The sequence below is a fragment of the Chenopodium quinoa genome, unplaced genomic scaffold, assembly GCF_001683475.1.
Source record: "Chenopodium quinoa cultivar QQ74 unplaced genomic scaffold, ASM168347v1, whole genome shotgun sequence".
Lineage (NCBI taxonomy): Eukaryota > Viridiplantae > Streptophyta > Magnoliopsida > Caryophyllales > Amaranthaceae > Chenopodium > Chenopodium quinoa.
In genome coordinates this window covers 3,636,783-3,657,748 of record NW_018744367.1, presented here as the reverse complement: position 1 = coordinate 3,657,748, position 20,966 = coordinate 3,636,783, and the positions used below count along the sequence as shown (strand labels likewise).

The window sequence follows — 20,966 nt, the reverse complement described above, 5'->3', positions numbered from 1 at the left end:
TTGTTATTGTGTAATGTTGTTACATATGTCATAATGTATATTCCAAATAAAATTATATACCCCTCGTACCATAATACATACGAGTAGTGGCGTAGTGCCTATTTTGTACCCTTTTTTTTTTTTTTGATCAAATTTAAATTTATGACTAAAGATTCTCTTGTATATAAACAACTAACATAATCTGATATATAGGTAGCATTATATTTGTCCCATTTTTTTGTTTATATATCAACTTTATTTCTTATAATTTTTGTTAATATCTGTGATTAAAGATATTGATGATCAAAGGTTCATCTTCCGTGAAAGATGAAAGAGATGCTATATTATGGGACAGATAAAGTATTTTGTATGGAGTACGTAATAGATTTCTTAAATAGACAAATAGAGATTATTTATGGCTAAATTTGTGTGTAAGCAAACATCAAACTGTAATAGCTAAAAAACGAGGGTGTATATCACCAAACTAGAGAGCATATTATTATATGGTTCTATTGTTAAACACTAGAAATAGACTCTGAAATACACACTTAACTTCATTGAATATAATTAAGGACTTAAGGTGCACTTCCTTTTCTTCAACCCCAACTCTTTAATAACATGTTGGCTTCTTTGCCAACCTTACATGTAAAGTAGTAATAAAACCTAAGTCAAACAACCATTCATATCTCTGCGACCTCAAAACTGAGTAAGTAGTTAAAAACATTTATTGCTTACTTAGATTCTTTTTCACTTTTATTGGCTATAAAGTGTTGAAACCAACTATTGCCCTTCATACAAACACCCTTACTTTTTTTTTTTTTTTTTTTTTTTTTTCCCTCTACCTTATCACCAACTATGGCTGATCAAGTTAAACCCAACTCAAAAATTCCAATAATTTCTTCAAATGATACAAAAAATTTCCAACCATCAATTAAACTCAAGTATGTTAAGCTAGGCTACCATTATCTCATCTCAAACGCGGTATACCTGGTTGTCGTAACATTCCTAGCCATATTATCATCCGCTCCATTGTCAGCCCTAGTTACAACCCAAAACTTGGATCATCTTTGGAACCTCTTAAAACTTAACCTTTTCACAGTAGCTTTGTGTCTTTCTATATTAGTCTTTTTAGGCACGGTACACATTAAGAGTCGCCCTAAGACGGTCTATCTAGTCGATTTTGCGTGTTGTAAACCCGAGTCATCACGTAAAGCCACTAAGGTAACGTGCATGGAGAGAATTGTCAAATATGGTACGTTCACTAATGAAAACATTGAGTTTCAAAGGAAGATTTTCGAGAGGTCCGGTGTTGGAGATGAGACTTATTTACCAGATTCCGTTATTACGATCCCTCCTAAGCCGACCTTAGCCGAGGCTAGGAAGGAAACGGAGAAGCTCATGTTTGATGCTATTGATGAGCTTCTTGCAAAGACAGGGATTTTGACTAAGGAAATTGGGATACTAATTGTGAATTGTAGTGTGTTTACGCCTTTGCCCTCGCTTTCGGCCATGATCGTTAATCGTTACAAGCTTAGAGGTAACATTATAACGTACAATCTTGGTGGAATGGGGTGCAGTGCTGGTCTAATTTCCATGGATCTTGCTAAAGATCTATTGCAGGTTTGTTGTTCGTTGCATTTTATTACATCAATGTTCTTTTAATTTTATTGTTGTGCTTTATATTAGTCACGAGTAACTTAGGTGTGTAGATTTTTTGACTAAATTATGAGAAGATAATGTTAATTAAAATAAAGGGAGATAAGGTTAATAAAAAAAATTAATTAATTAATTGATTAAATTTTTTTTTTCAATTTTAACAAATTGATGGCTTGGATATTCAAGTGGTGATTATCAAAATTCTAACAAGAACTTTAATTTAAGGTAATTATTTTACAAGTTTATTAAAGTTTTTGTTACGTAGTCACGTGTGACATACTGTATTAGTGGACTAGAAACATTCAAGAGAGTAATAAAAATTGTGATAGATAATGGGGACAATGTTAACTGAAATGATAATAAGACAATCTATTGCAGACAATTTTGAAAGAATTATTGGGCAATATTTTGGGGTATGGAGTAGCTTTTATAAGTTAGCTTATGATGTATAGTAAGAAACATTCATATGGAGTTGTTCATTTTCCCCATTTGTAAGAATATGTTATAATCGACTCTTATGTAAGTAGTTGTCACGTTATCAGTCTAATAACAAATCCAATTTAAATTATGCAGTAGCTTCACTTTCTAAAGTGTCAAATTGTTTACTAAAATTTGGTCAATTAAGGTTGTATTGAAGTTGTTACATTTGTTACATCTTTTTTCCCATACTAGGTGGTTCAATAAGATATTTTACATTGTCAAAATGAATTACAACTTATCATTTTCACACTACGTAATCATTTTTCAATGTCACTTTCATTTGACGAACATATGAGTTTCTAATTTTAGACGGCCCTACATGTTTGCAAACTATCTACTATACGAGATTAAGCCAAAATTTTTGTATTCTGTTATTATTTTTAGTCTTGCTAGCTATAACTTAAGTTCCATGCTTGAACATAGTTCACTAGATACCCTTCATTTACTATAATTTGTGCATCCTATACCCCTAAACTTTAATATTGTACACAAAATATTTAAATACTTTATAACACGGTAATCATAGCATACAAGCATAATACACTTTCTAAGCTGGTCAAAATTAGTGATTTTATAACAATATCACGTGCCAATTGGTATTATTAGTACTAATAATTTTTAATCTTTCCTTTTTATCATTTTTCGTCGTCATATAGCTCATGTATAAAGATTTTGGTAAATATGTTTAAAGACGACATGCAATATGAGATATAAAGACATAAATCTAAACACGACATTGATGGGGTTGGCGGAGGTCATCAATGCTAATAGTTGTTTGCAAGCCTACCTCTACATGAGATTGAATTGGACACAAAAGTATACATAATCAATTCACTCAAGATATTTGTGAAAGACCTATTTGTAGTACCATTCTCATAAATGTATCTATTCTGATCAATTGAAGGGTAAAAGTATTGTATAATTAATGCCAATTTATGTAAATATCGGCAATTGATAGTTTATTTATAGGAAAAAAGTACAATTGGTAGAAAAATAAAATAATTTTTATATTTAATACATTATTTAATTTATCAATGATCAACAAACATAAATCTCTATTGTTATATACATAAAACTTATAGAAAATTGATATGAATATTAATAAAATAAACAATGAAAGGAATAAAACAAGATATCACATGAATGACGTGACTATATTACGTATTGTAAAATAACGGAAATTTATGATCAAAATTTTAAAGAAATAGGATAAGTGGAAGTATTCAAAAAAAATTTCCTTCTAACTTAAGTACAAAATTTATTTGTTAGAGGTATGACTTTTCTTCCATACATTTATTTTGGGTAATAATTTAGTATATCTAAACTGGTTCGATTTTACTGATCACCTTTTTATAGCATTAAATTTGCTAATTTTTGTACTTTATTTTGAATGAAGAATTATTTTGTCTTGCTTTAGTTAGGTTAGCAATGTCTTAACGTGATAATTAAACTCTTTTGTTGCCGTTGTATGATAAAATTACTCATTTAAGGATGCTAAGTGGCCTAATTTCTGAGTCGTTTATCTACAATTAAGAGACATACCATAATAATCAAGATTGAAGTAATGTGACAATTAGTTTTTTTCTAATAAGCAATTATACGTAAGTACTTTTCCAAGATTAGATTCATGTGTGTTGATTATTGATAAATTATACGAAGTAAATAAGTTATTACTACTTTGGGATTAGATGCATGGTGTTCTAATATCTCACGTTGTCACATAGAGAGTGAGATTTCATGTCTACATCTTGAATAGTGGTGTCCGTTTACCTACTAATCGTAGTAAGTTATATTTCCAATTTAGTAACAAGAAATAAAAAAAACTATATACTTAAAATATTACTCTCTTAGTTATAAAATTATGCTCTTTTTTGGCGGAACTTGACCTCACTTAATATATTCCCTTGCTGTTTTTCTTAAAAAAAAAAAAAAAAAAAAAAACTCTTCTTTTAACTTTGCACGGTTTTCAAAACGTATATTTGACTATCAATATCTTTAACTGTGTATAGTGTATACAGACAGTCAGACATTATAAAATTACACATAAGAACGAATCTATAATATTTTACATTATTTTTTTAAAAAAATATATATATCACTGAAATTTTTTTGTCAAAATTTTAAAGATTGACCATTTAAAGTCAAACCAAGAAAATCACTTTAGGATATAGGAAGTATAAGTTTTGTTATAAAAATTTCTAGTAAGACAAGACTTTATCACAATTTACAACACACTTTTGAGTCAGATTCGTTGGTTATTACTGCTGAAACGATGAAACCTTGTGCATTGGCTTTGACAAGCTTAGCCTTGTGGTAGGCCTAAGTTCTTTTAAATTCTAGTTATTTAGCATTAAAATTATTGTTTTTTCGCATATATAAATTGGTACAATAAGATTTAATTTAATGACCCACAAAATTAGTGCAAATTAAATGGAGAAAGAAATTTGATTGATCAAAACATCAAAAATATAAGGTAATTCTTTGAGTATAGAAGTTGTTAAAGTTAGGTTTCATAGGATATTCTTTGAATATAATGTGTATTGTTGTCACAGGTGCATCCAAATTCGTATGCAATGGTAGTAAGCATGGAGAGCATAACACAAAATTGGTATTGTGGTAACAACCGTTCAATGCTCATCCCAAACTGCCTTTTCCGAATGGGCAGTGCCGCGATCCTCCTCTCAAACAAGGCCAATGATCGTAGTCGATCAAAGTACCGACTTGTTCACGTTGTACGCACACACAAAGGTGCAGATGACAAGAGCTACAAATGCGCCTACCAGCAAGAAGACGAACAAGGATATTGCGGTGTTGCCCTGTCTAAGGACTTAATGGCCGTAGCAGGGGAGGCTTTAAAGACAAACATCACCACTTTAGGACCTTTAGTCCTTCCCTTTTCGGAACAACTACTATTTTTAGCCACATTAGTGGCAAAAAAGGTGTTACGGTTGCACAAGATTAAGCCGTATATACCGGATTTTAAGCTAGCTTTCGAGCATTTCTGCATCCATGCTGGAGGAAGGGCAGTACTCGATGAACTTGAGAAGAATCTCGAGCTTACTCCCTTGCATATGGAGCCATCTAGGATGACTCTTTACAGGTTTGGGAACACGTCTAGTAGCTCGTTGTGGTACGAGCTTGCCTACCTCGAGGCTAAGGGAAGAATTCGAAAGGGTGACAGGATTTGGCAGATTGGTTTCGGATCAGGATTTAAGTGTAATAGCGCGATTTGGCATGCTTTACGTAGCATTGATGCTGCTAAGGAGAAGAACCCTTGGAGTGATGAGATCGATAACTTTCCAGTTCATGTACCTCGAGTAGCAGCTGTTGATGTGCAAACTAAGGGATGATGAATTGATGAGTTTATGCTACCAATTCAATTAACTACTTATGTAAAATATTTGCTGTTTATCTTCGATTTCTTGCAATAGTTTCTCTTTTTCTATGATGTTAACCAAAAATGGGGGATGTGTTCAAAATGATCCATGTATTCTATAAAAATTAAATTTGCATTTGGCTTATTTTGTAAACTGTATTGGAACAAGTTTAATATATCCATTTTCAATTCTTGTTAACTTAATTAGTTTTGTGCCCGGACAATGCCCGGGTTATCTATTAAATTTAAAGATAAACTTTTTTCTTTTTTATCTATATGCCAAATTTTAAAACATATCATTGATATAAACAGTGTTATGTAAGAGGTGTATTTCTCTTTTAATTTAGGATATTTTGACGTAAGATAATATTGACTTTTGTAAGAGGACAATATATATTATAGAAAAAAATACACACTATATATGAGAAAAATATCTATGTATTAGAATTTGCTACTCAGGATTAATAATCATATTTGTAAAATAAAAAATATATTACCACCGCTCATAAAGTTGTAATAGTATTGGGAAAGATCTTGGACTATCTAATGTAGTTCTTGAAAGTAACGTAAAGTAGCATGTTAAAGCAATATGAAATATTAATTGGAATTTTGTCTAAATGAAACCCTAAACCTCTCTAAACCAAAATAAGTCTTGTGTAAGGCGGATGTACGTTAATATTATTGTAAGACGGTCAGTTTGAGGGTAACTTTAACTATTTTAATGGTAACTTTCATCCCTTAAAGGGTAACTTTTAATTCGTCGTTGGTTTGAATTTTATTTTAATGTGTAATTTCTTATAAATTCATTATTACATACTATAAAGGCTAATATAATTAATCTAATACATTATAATTTTTTTGTAAGAAAAAATTTATTATTAGAAAAATAATAACTTTTGTAGTATAAAGGGTAACTTTAAGCAATTGTAAGATAACTTTAACCTGTCTTACAATAATTTAATATACACCCGCCTTTTTGGAGGATCTGTGAAAATTATAACCTAAAATTCTATCCAAATTATATTGAATATAAAACTCTAAACTAATTTTTTATCTTAAAAAATATAATCTATCAAAATCTATCAACTTTTTTTATCCTAAAAAATTTATCTAAATATATCATGTGTCAAAATAATCTACATGTCTGTTTAAAAAAATAAAAAAAATTAAAAAAAATTAAAAAAATAAATAAATATATAAATAAATAAAATCCTTATATGTTGTCTACGTTGAAACGCCTAATATGTCGCGAAAAGTTGACTGTAAAAAAAATTCTTATATGTCGCGAAAAGTTGAAACGCCAAGTGTCATTATCTTGTAACCTGACTAAAAGTTTAGCTTTATAGATTAATTATATGATTAGTTAATTTTAGTCTTTTTAATTTAATTTGTTTCTTTTCTTTATTCTTTTATTTGGCTGAATTCACCTAGGTAATAAAAATAAAATACATTGTGTCATAAACTTAATATATGTGGACACCGCATATACCAACATTTATATTTTTTATTTCATTTAAAGATAAGATATTAGGAAAAATTAGGCACGTCTTCTTAGGGATGTCACTGGGGCGGGTCTAGTAGGAGACCCGCCCCATCCCCGCCCCGATGGGGCGGGGATGGGTCTAGCTTTGGCGGGTCGCGGGGCGGGGATGGGTCTAAAATCCATACCCGCCATGGGTGATGGGGCGGGGATGGTTGTTATGTAATACCCGCCCCGCCCAGACCCGCCCCATACCCGCCCCGCCCCGCCCCGCCTGACCCACCCCGTACCCGCCCCGCCCGCCTGACCCACTCCATACCCGACCCATACCCGCTTTATACCCACCCCATACCCGCATAAGACCCGACTAGCCATAGCATAATACGATTAAAAAAAAAAAAATTACTACACCTAATGAAATCTAACCTAGTAACCCACTTACCCAATACCCACCCTCATTCAGTCATTCACTCATTCTCAAAACAAAAACCCTAGCCTCACTGCCTCACTCTCTCCTCTCACAGTCTCACTGTCTCAAGCGCTGAATCTTTTCCTCAAGCCTCAAACCCCTCTCTTCGATCCTTCTTCTTCAACCTCGTGGTCCTCGTCTGCAATCAAATCTCTTCGATCCTTCTTCTTCAACCTCGATCTTGCAAGGCTGCAACTCATTCAATTTAGGTAAACGTTTTCGCATTATTATCTTTGAATTTTCTTAATTCAATATGTTCAATTAAGAATTTCTTAATTGGGTTTTCGATTGAAAGTATGTGATTCGTCTTTTATTTATGATTTGTTCGATTGCGGTTTTCAATATTTCATTTGATTGAGCTAGGGTTTCGTGTTATATTTGTATGATACTTTCAATCTAATGCAATGTAGTTGATTACTGTTATTTTTTGTATGATAATGTATGAATATGATGACCTCCAAATTTTTTAGTTTATTAGGGTTTTAATCTAGAATTTTCATTACTTGTTTTTTTATATTTAATTTCACAAAATAGATATAATAAAGTCGAAATATGTATAGATTGTAATTAGTTTTTCTCATTAATTTCAGACTTATAAGTTTATGTTTATTATTTTAGCTTATGTGTGATAACTAAATTCGGATTATGTCATTTGACCACTTATTCGATCATTATAGATTTAGTTACTTTTTTTTTTTATTTAATTCATTTACTAAGATCAATCTCTGTAGTACACACTAACTTAACACACTTTGTATATAATTAAGTGGGGATGAATTTTGATTGTATTGTAGTTCAAAATATATATACTGATTTTTTACTAAATTTGAATTGAAAATGACTGGCTATTAGCCTATGAATGATGCATGGTGTGTGTGAGCGTTTGTGTTTGTATCTATGTGGCTCAGTGGCTATAAATTTGTGTTGTAGCCTGTATGTAGTGGTTAGTGACTTAGTGTGATAGGTGGTTAACTGGTTATGCAGCAGCAACAATATATTAACATAGCAGTTACATTATGACATTATGCATTGATAGGCCTTTCAACATGATATCTTCCGATAGCTGTGCTAGAAGCATGATCTGCCTTTGCTGCCGTGCATTGCTAATTTGCTATTATTAATTTATTATTGCTGTTTCTGAGATGTCAAATGTGTTCAATACTGTAGTCAATATGTCTAGTGCATTAATTGTCTTTATTTAATTTTTACAGGGGAGAATGACATCTAAAAATGAGAATAACGCTAGTGTTCCCACTTCCGCTAGTAATACTCCAATTGCAATAGATGATGATGAAAGTCCTCTAGAGACTAATTCCGATCCTTCTCTCCTACCAATTACTAGTAGGCATACTTCGGCAGTGTGGTCTGATTTTAAGAGAAAGAGAGTTGGGGATGTGATAAAAGCTGAGTGCAACCATTGCTCCAAGCTACTTGCTGGTGGGTCAAAAGCAGGAACTACTCATTTGAAAGATCATATAAAAATATGTCCAAAGAGAGTATGTCAAGATCTTCGACAAACAAGAATGTTTGGTACAAAAAAAAACTTGAATGATAAGAATGACACGATGACATTGGCTCCTTACGAATTCCACCAAGAAGATGGAAGAAGAGACTTGGCAGAGATGATTATTTTGCATGAGTATCCAATTAGCATGGTTGAGCATATTGGTTTTAGAAAATATAGCAAGACACTCCAACCTGGATTTAAAGTGCCGTCTCGCAACACAACTAGAAAAGATATTATGAAAAGATATGAGCTTGAGAAGGAGAATGTTGCAACCTTGTTGAGGAAAGCAAAGGGTAAGATTGCCTTAACTACTGACATGTGGACAGCTGACAACCAGAGAAAAGGTTATATGGCGGTCACCTCACATTTTATTGATAATACATGGAAGTTGCAAAGTCGGATCATAAGGTATTGTTTTCTGGTTACTTATAACTTGTTTATTTTTTTTTGGTTGTCTTTGTATTGCTATAGTTTTTTGTGTGAATTTTAAAATCATAAGAATTATAAGTTGTGATGATGGATGATAATAATGAGCCCATATATCCACAATAGTATTGAATAGACAAATAATATATGTTATTTTCATTGGTTTTGGTAGGTTTTTATATGTCCCTGCCCCTCATACTGCTGAGGTTCTTGCTGATGCTTTGAAAGAAAGCATTCAATCATGGAATCTTGATCTTAGGTTGTCTTCTATAACCGTGGATAATTGTTCAACTAATGATGCAATGATGGAAATTTTGAAAGGAGTGTTTCCATATGGCTCACTTTTATTGCGAGGTGATTTTTTTCATATGCGTTGTTGTGCTCACATATTAAATTTGATTGTTCAAGATGGTTTAAGTGTTGTGGTATCAAATGGTGTTCAAAGAATTAGGGATAGTGTTGTGTTTTGGACTGCTTCTGATAAGAGAGTACAAAGGTTTGAACAAGTGGCTAAGCAAATAACTCCTGAGTGTAGTAGAAAGTTAGCACTTGATTGCAAAACCCGGTGGAATTCTACTTATGAAATGCTTTCTATTGCTACTAGTTATAAAGAAGTGTTTGTTGTTTTAAGTGCTCGTAATAATTTATATAAGAATCCACCGACCCCTGAAGATTGGGAAAAAGTTGAGAAAATATGTGAACATTTGGAAGTGTTTAGTAAAACTACCCTTAATTTTTCAGGAACAAATTACCCTACGGCCAATCTTTATTTTCCTAAAATTTGTGCTTTGAGAATTGCTATTTCTGGTTGGCTTTTATCTCCTCATGATTATGTAAGGAAAATGGCCGACATTATGTTACAAAAATATAACAAGTATTGGGCTAGTGTGAATGGCTTAATGGGAGTGGCAACAATACTAGATCCTAGATACAAAATGGCTCTTATTCGCTTTTATTTTGCAAAAAATTTTGATGAGCATGACTTTGAAATTGAGGTTAGTAGAATTAGTGATCTTCTACGAAGATTGGTTGATGAATATGGGTCTAAGATGGGTAAAACTCAAGGTAGTAGCAACCAACAAGCTTTTGATTTGGGTAGTAGTAGCAAATCCAATGAAGAGACCTTTATGCAAGAATTTGCTGAATTTTTACAACAAGATAAGGACTCAAGTCATGATATATCAGATTTGGATAAGTATTTAGATGCTGCTAATGTGCCTCTAGTCCAAGATTTTGATATTCTTAACTGGTGGAAGACAAATGGAGGCACATATCCCATTCTTCAGCAAATAGCACAAGATATATTGAGCATTCCTGTTTCTACTGTTGCATCAGAGTCCGCATTTAGCACAAGTGGTCGGGTTCTTAATCCTTATCGTAGTCGGCTTTTACCGGAAGCTGTAGAAGCTTTGATGTGTACTCAAAATTGGATATGGGCTGCTTCTAAAAGTAAATAGCTAAAATAAAATTTTATTTAATTAATAATATTATTTATTTATTTATTTTAATTAATTCACATTATATTTGCAGATTGTGGAGAATTTAAGGATGATGAATATGCTAAATTAGTGGGAGAATTAGAGGAAGGATTTGAAACATGTGATATCGATTCTGGAACAAGTGGACTTTGCACCGAATAATTCAAGGCCTAATGAATTTCTTGTTATGTATTTGAATATTTGTAGACTTGTAGTTATTTTTAATATTTGGACTTTGGACAATTTGGAGTTAGTGTTTTTTTTTTTTTCTCTTATGTACTACTAATTTTAAGTTTTTTAATATGTAGTAATGTAGTATGTATGCCTAAGGTGTTGCACTTTATGAAAATGGTTGATCTTGCAGTGGTTTTTGTTGGATTTGAGTTAATGGGATTTGTATGCACTGCTACTTTTTCATTAGTCTACTATGAAGTCTGCAGGGTTTCAGTTGACACTTGAAACTTGAAAGACAGTTGCTTTTCTCAATACTAAGTTGGCGGGTATGGGGCGGGGAATTGGCGGGGATGGGGCGGGGGTTTGGCGGGTATGGGGTGGGGGTTTGGCGGGTATGGGGCGGGGACGGGGATGGGGCGGGGGTGGTTTTAGAGTTGGACCCGCCGGGGCGGGGACGGGGATTATTTTCAGACCCGACATGGGGATGGGGATGAAAATGTGAGGCGGGGATGGGGATGGGAATGCCAAAATCCGCCCCGCCCCGCCCCGTTGACACCCCTACGTATTCTCATCACAAGACTATAACTTTATTTTACCAACATTCATATAATGACAAAACAACGAATGGGAAAAAATTTGGTGAAGTATGTTAGTAAAATAGAAGTCGGTATTGGGACGGGAAGTATTTTAGTAGAATTGGAGTCGGTCTTGGAGCATGGGGTTTATGTGCGTTCCTAGGATACACAAACAATTATCTTTACCAAATAGGCGTGTATGTCGATGCTTACACTGCAACTACGTTGTACACGTTACAATATGTGTCGGACATGTTATATATATATATGCAAGAAAACCAATAAACCATGTCGACACTTGGACATGGACCGTGTCTTATTATGGCACACCCATTTTTTTTCTTTTGACACTAGTCACACAACACCTCATCTTTGGCTCTTTGCAATTTTGAGGTATTATTTGTATTTGAAGAGTAGTACATGAGCAAAGTGGAGGAGAGAAGCCAGTAAAAGAGAAGCGTTGTTTTGTATATTAATTAAAAGAGTGTTTAAAGATTGATATTTGTGATTGTTAATTTAGTATGATTCATATTTGAAGACTAGCACATTGTTTTAAGGTATTTCTCTATTGACTTTAGTATTTTATTATACTAGGTGGAAACCGATTCCCAATTCACTCACCCTCAAACACACTCAATCTCTGTAAAGAAAACAATCCCAATTCATTCACCCTCAAACTCGCTCATTAGCTCCAGTTTTCCCCTCACCTTGTAGCTCACGCCCTGTCCACCATCTATTTTAGGCTCAAGAATCATCAAATTTCTATTTTTGTAGAATCTTGTAGCGTTGCTGCATGCCCTATTTACTCCCTTTTTAGCGAAATAGGAACTAATCATTAAAATTAAGAGTTAACCAACAATACTGCTTGTTGAACAAGTTCAAAGTGCAAAATGAAACAGACAACCCTTCATGGCTCGTACATTGCCTATACCAAGAAGAAAAATAAACACTGCTACCCCCAAAAGACCAACCACGAACAGTCACCCAAAAAACTAAGCCACAACAGCAGCAGATACATTGCAGTACATTGCAACAATACGAACAACAATCCAGAGCAGCCTACACTGCATTCTGCAAAAGATCAGCTGTATAAACATCCTTGACACAGCTTGGCGGTTCGTCGTGCAACTTCATAAAATCATCCATATCAACTGCCAACTTGGCTAAGTAGTAGTGTGCCACTTTATTAGCTTCCATATTGACATAGTTAAACTAAAAATCACATCCCTTGTTAAGCAGGAATTGGACATCCTTGAGAATAACAGCTAGCTCATTCGTTCCATGCTTCCCCACATCCTGTAAGGTGCTTTTGAGGGTTTGAGCATCCGTCTCCACCATTGCATCTTTGAGGCCCAGTATCTATCACCATTTGCATACCCCCTCTGATTGCTAAGAGTTCTGCTTCAGCTAGGTTGCGAGCCTTGATTTTCCACGATTTGCCAAAGAACCAGGTACCATCCGAGCCTCTAACAACTGCTCAAGCCCCAGCTCTTCCATCATTCTTCTACCAACCATCTGTATTTACTTTGACAGCCTGCCCTTTTGGTCTTTCCCACCTTTCTTTGTCCCTTATTGCTGCTTAAGCCTTTAAATTTCCCTGAAAGGTGTTAATATTTGCGACCAAATGTACCATTTATCTATTAAACATAGTAACGTGGTGTGGCATGGCTTTTTGAAATACCGTGAAATTTCTTGCCCTCCAAATGTGCCAAAGTGCTGTAGCAAACATAATTTTCCAATTCTCACTAAGGCTTAAGTTATAATTTATCCAACTCTCCCAACCAACATTGGAGAAAGTGTGATAATTGAACTCCTTATCCATTTTATTTCCTCCAAAAATTCTAGACAAAGAGTTCTAGAATTAATGCAATCGCTAAATAAGTGAAAATGGCTCTAATTCTCTAAGTTGCACCTAGTGCACAAAGAATCAAAGTTATCAATTTTATTAGACAAAACCGTACCCATTGGAGAGATTTGGTGACTTAGATTCCACAAGATCATTTTATATTTTTAAGGGACATAAAGGGGCCAAATTTTTTTCCAACGAGTACAAGGAGAGGAGTGGTGAGTGGTGAAGTTAGAGCAAAGGTTGTAAGCACTTTTTATTTAAAATTGGCCATTAGATTCCACTCCCCAACATAAGGTGTCATTAATCGAAGCAAATTTTGGAAGAGGAATACTCTGTATGAGCTCACAAAGATAGCTCGGGATGATGTGTTTGATTCTACTAGTGTTCCACTCACCATTCAAAATAATATTACTAACCCTCCAATGAGCTATGTAACCCAGGATGGGCTTATCAATAGTGAGGTAAATTGGTTTACTCCCCACCCAATGATGATACCAAAGGCAAATATATTTCTCATTCCCTAATCTATAAGAAATGCCCTTTAAAAGAAGCTCCCTCCCCTTTAAAATATCCATCTAAAGAGGAGAATCCCTATGGCTAGGAATACGATTGAGAAAAGTGGACTTAGAGAAGTATCTAGCTTTTAGAATCCTAACCCAAAGTTTATCCAGATCGTAAATAATGCGCCATCCTAGCTTTTCCATGAAGGCAAGATTCCAATTTTTAAGGATTCTCATTCCCAATCCCCCCATCCCGAAAAGAAGACACACTTTATCCCAACTAGCCCTAAGGAGATAATGAGACCTATCTACTTTATTCCAAAGGAAACGCCTACAACTTCTCTCCATATCATCTAGGATAGCACAAGGAATGAGAGCAGATTGCATTTCGTAAAGATGATAGGAATTGAGGACTGACTTAATAAGAGTGCTTCTTTCGGCCATATTAAGAAGTTTTGCTTGCCAACCTTTAATTCTATCTTTGGTTTTATTAAGAAGATCAACATAATCATATTTTTTCAATCAATTAGGACTAATGTGTTAACCCCTAAATACTAACCAAAAGAAGGAGCCCCCTTAATATTAGAAGTATTAAGAATGGCAACCTTGAGAGAAAGACACATTTTAGGCAGAAAAACTACCTTAGACTTCATGGGACAAATGAAGAGGCCCGAAATAGAACCAAACTCTAAAAGAGTTGCTTAATGATCTCAACACTGTTCACCGAAACTTTGGCAAAGAGAAAGACATCATCCACATAAAAAAGATGTGAAATATTCACATTTCTACCTATTTTAATTAGACTCCATTGACCATTACCTACCCTTTGCTCAATCATGAGAGATAATATTTCCAGACATAACACAAAGGAAAGAGGGCCACCTTTCCTTATCCCTCTTGAGGGTGTAAAACTATTCGTGAGTTATCCATTCCATAAAATGGAAATAAAAGGGGTAGTGATACAACTCAAGATAAGCTTAACAAGAGATTCTAGAAAATTTGACCCTATTAAAGTCTCTCTAATAAAACGCCATTCTAAACTATCATAAGCCTTAGATATGTCAATTTTAAAGGCCATTAGATGTTTCTTACTAGATTTTTTAAAAAGATGAGCCACCTCTTTAATAACGAGAATATTTTTTTCAATAGATCTCCCTTCAATGAAACTCGATTGCACCGGATTAATAAGATCACCTAGCAAGGGTTTGACTTTAGTCACAAGCTTAGAAATGGAGTTACAAAGCCCAATAGGCCTAAAATCATTTAAAGTTTCTAGATGGTCGGACTCACAGACCCACACAATATTTTATGATTCCTTTTTAGGAAAGGAATAGAAGTATTAACTTAATAGGGACGATGACCCCAGCTTAATAGCGTGTCAACATAATAGGGACAGAGTACATGGATTTTTGATTTTATTTTAAGAATAATTTTAAGTCCTTATATTTGTTTATAGAAAAAATTGAAAAGAATGGTGTGCTTCGAACAAGTGTATTACTCCAATAGAGGGTTCGGAATTAATTAGGCTCAGAAGCTAATTATTCAATGAAGTCAATTGATCTAAATGTCTAGCTCGAGGCTACTTTTGATCAGTAAGATTGATATAATTAATATTACAGCTTGCTCTTGACTGAACCCTGCGGGTCACACCCAATCGTGTAACCAAACTAAGATGACGAATTAATCCGAAGGGTTAAATGCGTCACTAAAGATATTACGAACTCAAACGTCAGATTCCGAGCATCAAACGTCGATGTCGAGCGTACAACGTCGAGTCGATTCTAGGAATTGACGAGACGACAAAATAATCAAACAACACGACTCAAGGCCAAAACCCCAAAGTTGTAGCCTCGCATTGGCCTAGTATCATGCTAGCCATGCGTGGGCTAGGCCATGGGGCTGATAGCCACATAGCGCTAGCATGGCTGCTAAGCTGGGCCACCATGCGCAACATGGCAGCAAACCCAGCACGCCATGCGCGCGAGCGTGGCTAGCTAGCCAGGCTGCTAGCGCACTAGCCCGCATAGTTGTTGGGCGTGTGGTGGCTAGAAGCAGCCCGCTAGCACCTAGTGTGTGGGCTGCAAGAGCGTGGCAGCCTAACCGTGGACAATGGCAGTCGATTGGGTTTGCCATTGAGGCCCATGGTTGGGGCCGGCCATATGGGAGTGTGTTTGGGGTTTTGGCTCTTTGCTTCAATTCTTCTCCAAGGCATGATAAGTGGTTCTTACCTAACCTCTCTAATATAGTGACAAGTGTTGTTTGCTTATTGTTTTTAGTATTTAATTTAGTTTAGAATTAAATTAAATGCCATTTTTATCACTTTATCACAAGTCCCACCTTGATAAAATATCAAGGGAGTAAGAGATGCCAAGGCTATAAATACCAAGTCTTGGGATTTAGGAAATGCACTTAAGTTGAACATGAAAAAGGCATCTCCGATATAAACCGTGAGAAAACCTTCGGAGTTCGTAATACTGTTGTTTTGGTTTGCGGTTTCGTATAGCGGCTAGGGTTTCAAGGGTAGGGGGAGGGAAAGTCGAGCGTGGGGAGGGTTCTTTAAGGTTGTTTCGTGGGGTTTTGGGGTTAGGTGGTTTAAGGGGAAGGGGGAGGGCTGACGGCCGAGAGAGGGGTAAGGGTGGCACCGACCGTGGGTAGCTAGGTCCGATATCGGCAAGGGGAGGGGGAAGGGAAGGCGCCGACCGGGAGGGAAGGCTTGGGGCGATGCTGAGGGATGTGGTGTTTTTTTTTATTTTAGATTAATTAGTTTATTTTTAAAAGTGTTAATTAATTAGTTAATAATAATAATAATTCTAATATTAATATTAATTCATTTTTTTTACCAATCACGTGTGTACATTAAATCTAAAAAAAAAATTACATGTTTAACAGGTCACCGGTCACTTAGGACTATTTTGGGCGGATGAAGTATAAAGTTGGGATTATTAAAAAGTAATAGAAATTTGAGATTATTTTGGACTGACGGAGGAAAGTTCAGATTATTTTTTTCTTGGAAATTTTTCCTTGTTAATATACGATAATTTTTAGCATTCTTTATTCTTATTGTGAAAATAATGTTATGAATTTTTTATACCAATTGTTTTAATGACTATTTTACCCATACTCACTTTTTCCAAACTTTCTAATTTACAAATACTCCCTTTTTCCAAACTTTCAAAATTAAAAGTAATAGTCTATGATAAGTGCAGTCGAAGTTTTGAGAAGAGAGGTAATATGTAAGATGTAAGACTCGCCGTCCATGATTATTTATTATACAAGTTAAGAAGCATGTTTAATTATCTATATTGAAATTTATGATTGATAACGAAGTTTCCACTATTTAATTATTTGAAAACATGATATTTTAAAAGACAATTATTATTATGCCTATGTTAAATACTCCGTCTGTTTCCGAAAATTCAACTCACTTGGAATTTGCGCGGTCTTCAATGGACATCTTTGACCGTGAATATCTTTGGCTATGTATGAGTAAAAATTACAAAAAGTTGATATTTGTAAATTTTATTATAAGGTGAATCTAATAAGGTCCCACATGCTAATTTATTTCTATTGTATAAGTCATAAACTGTGGTCAAACATATTTTATTTTTACCACGTGAATAGTAAGTGAGTTGAACTTTCAGAAACGGAGGTAGTATGATTTATGACTATTACGTCAAGTTTAATTGATCACATAGTGATTAAAGCACCAAGCAAAGCTTGGTGGAATTAGTCGGAAACTCATCTTGTGACTTTAAGGTCACAAGTTCAAGCCCCACCAACTACAATTGTTTGGGAGTAGAGGGATTCCCTTACCTTCCCCCTCTACTCTCAAGTGTTTGCGGTCATGTCTCATACTATCATGTGAGCTTGTTGTTTATACTTCACTAAGGTTATACAAAACTCGAATGAAGGATCTCTACGTACATGTAGTTAATAGGGGGAAGCTATTATCATAGTACGTAGTCTCCTAACTATAATGTATGATGATTCGCTACGATTGTCTGAGGTGATACTACTAATTGACCAGCTAAACTGCCTTAAGGGCGGCTCGAAAATTCCTTCTAGTGGTTAAGTAAATGCACTTATAGAGAGAAAACTGAGGTTTTAAAAGGGATATATCAGGATATCTGTTTATGCTAAATTTCTCCTAAGAACGACGTAAGGCTAGGACGATCGACGGCTAGATATAGAGATATAATTCGGGAAATAATCTAAGCAAAAACATGTAAAGAACAAGCTATTTTGATGACGCAGAAAACCCAAATCGTGGGAATAATTGCGGGTTGGAGCAATACCACCGATCCACTATGAATATGACGATTACAAAGAACGTTTAGCGCGTTAGAGAAAGCATTGAGTGCGTGAGAATTATGTAGCTATTGAGTACAATTGCTTAGCTATTTATAACTAGAGCCAGCTGAACTAAACCCTAGCTAATAGTGTCGTTAGAAGATAATACCCACCTCCCTACGAAATAGGAGGGTGGTTATTTGACTAAGTCTTGGCCCTATCTTTTACTCTTGGACTTGAAAGGACATTTGGACTAGAAGAAGATAAACTCGATCCTTGGAAGCCGGGAGAAGATAACAATAGCTAGAACCACTTCCTCAAATTTCGCTGCTTATCATCGCACCACGCATCCTATGTCGCGTCTAGCCTTAATTTTTTGACCATAACAATTTGCCCCCATTTGTTATCTTGGATTGTGGGCAATTTTCAAGAGAACAAATACTTAGCCAACTTCCCCCACTATTACAATTAAAACTAACATAACTTTCTCCCCTAACCTGCATAAATACTCGTGCAACTTTCCCTAATTTTCTCAAACCTTCTCACATTTTCTCAATTCTCTCTCCAAGGGTTTCAAGTCGAACTATGTGACTTTCGCCGAAGCTCAAGCTTGCGATTCCGAGCAACTCTGTCAGGTAATTTCTCTTCCTCTACTTCACTTTATTGCCAATTTGTAACTTAATTATGCCTAGTAGAGCGAAATTTCAAACAACTAGATTTCCGTTTAGGGTTTTAGAAAGAACAGAAAGTAAAATCTTAGCAGATATGGTGGAAATTGATGACCCTCCGAGTGACATTATAGAAGAGAAGGTGGTTTCCTTCATAGCTTTAGCAGGGATGCCGGTGAGTGCTGTGATAAAAATGCCTAGAGAAGAGGAGAGGCTTGAAGACGGTCCTTCAGGACAAGTGGTGATGTACGAATACCCCTTTAGGCTTGGTTTTACTTACCAATTTGGCCCTTTGTCTTGATCTTTGATGGAAATCCTAGATCTTTGCCCTAGTTAGGTGATGCCCTAATTATGGAGGGTATCTCATGTCATTGAAAAAGTTACGACAGATTGGGTTGAGCCTTTCGATTTGTCGGACTTGGTTCATGCTTATAAATTGCAACTTACCAAAAATAATCGATGTACTGCGACCTTGAAAAGGGTCCATCCACCTCTGGTTGAGAGGGTTGGCTAAGTTAATGACCGGGCGTGAAAGTCCTGTTATGTGTTTGTAGATAGAGAATCCTTGAGTGAAGATGCGAACTGTATCCGGTGTGGCTGGCGCGACAGAGGTATTCTCATATCTCTCATCGCTTTTCTTCTTCTGTTTTTTGATGTGTGTCCTTATGCTTTGTTTTGTTGCAGAGCTCAATCTTGCTATCGTGACTCCATGGAGGAAGAGTTTGCGTAAAGTGGAGGCTTTCTTAAGTATTGTAAAGAAGGATCGGACTTTCATACATCCTGTTGTTGCTGACAATTCTGGTGCTGCTGTAGTAGAGGAGGAAGAAGAACAAGAAGATAGTGATCACGACATGGCTTCAGGTAATGCCTTGCTTCTTTTTTATTAGTTACCTATTTGTTGAGGCTTATCCTGACCTTTCGTCGCATTTTCAGGTAGTCAGTCTGGAGTGTACAAGAAAAGCGTGATGTCCTTTGCTAAAATGGTGGAGAGGGCTTCCAAGAAGAGGAAGCAAACTCCTTCTGCTAAAGATGATGTTAAATTTTTGGATGCCAAACTACTCCAGATTCGCAAGTCGCCTCTCTCTAAGGAGATTTTATAACACCCTAGAAATTTCTTTCCTTTAAAATACCTATCTGCCCCTTTTTAAAATACGAATTAGGAAATTCTAAGACATTACCGCCACCGTGAAAACGGCTAAGACAATTATCAAAGACACACAATGGAAGACTCTCTTTAAAACCATTTAAAATAAGTCAACTTTAAAAGTCAAACCAGACGAAAGTAAGTCAAACGAAGTCAATCTACAACTTGGAACAATTATAGGCGCTTTTCAAAATCCAAACGAATATTAAAATCATTATGTTAGTCTCACAAGCAAATATATAATAATTAAACAAAATTAAACACATCATATTCTTATGGAAACTAAACAAGATTCACTATTCACTCATGCCCATCATGAAAATGCTCCATCACCTGAAAAACTTCTCTTTACTTTGTCCTATCTACTCGCCATTAGAAATGGGTTATCATAGGGACAAGATAAAGACAAGGCCAACAAACATACAATACACACAATCAGCAATGCTGAGTACATAATGGAAAACGATTCACACTAACATACATATATCCTAACATCACACAATTTACCTTGTTGCACCTGTTTACAAGCATACAACACACCTTTCATTTAATAAACGTTTACATTGCTTATTTAATTTTGATTACGCATCGAACGAGTTTCTCCCTAAGCTGCGCCGTTAAAGGGGTACTAACACGGGAGCTAACCGTGCCAATACAAAAGAACCACTCGTAAGTGGCGGAATTCCTGGGCATAATAATAAAAAGGAAAATACAGCATCCTGTACTCCCAGTAGAAGTTATGGTCAACTATAAAGTTGCATAACTCCCCCCCATATGTTCATACTCAAGGTATATACGTTCCAAGAGTTTTGGTGCGTAACCTCTTTCACTTTACGTTATGTACATATTTTAGACTTGGTGATAACTCTCAAATCATAAAACAACCAACATACATAATTCATTCAAGCAATCAAA

General features: G+C 35.2%; 2 protein-coding genes and 1 long non-coding RNA gene across 3 annotated transcripts; all 3 read left to right on the top strand.

Annotated features, from left to right (window-relative positions):
- The first annotated feature begins 686 nt into the window (after positions 1-686).
- On the top strand, positions 687-5,628 carry LOC110696556 (3-ketoacyl-CoA synthase 11-like). Its single transcript, XM_021873896.1, has 2 exons — positions 687-1,599; positions 4,668-5,628. The coding sequence occupies exons 1-2, from the start codon at positions 835-837 to the stop codon at positions 5,463-5,465; spliced, it is 1,563 nt and encodes a 520-aa protein (XP_021729588.1). The 5' UTR covers positions 687-834; the 3' UTR covers positions 5,466-5,628.
- Positions 5,629-7,275: 1,647 nt separating this feature from the next.
- LOC110696684 (zinc finger BED domain-containing protein RICESLEEPER 3-like) lies at positions 7,276-9,731 on the top strand. Its single transcript, XM_021874037.1, has 3 exons — positions 7,276-9,355; positions 9,546-9,632; positions 9,695-9,731. Exons 1-3 carry the CDS (start codon positions 8,658-8,660, stop codon positions 9,729-9,731), a joined length of 822 nt encoding a protein of 273 aa, XP_021729729.1. The 5' UTR covers positions 7,276-8,657.
- An 8,652-nt stretch (positions 9,732-18,383) lies between these two features.
- On the top strand, positions 18,384-20,062 carry LOC110696773. Its single transcript, XR_002506387.1, has 4 exons — positions 18,384-18,874; positions 19,462-19,518; positions 19,592-19,768; positions 19,841-20,062. It is a non-coding gene; the product is annotated as an uncharacterized LOC110696773 (long non-coding RNA).
- Positions 20,063-20,966: the final 904 nt, after the last annotated feature.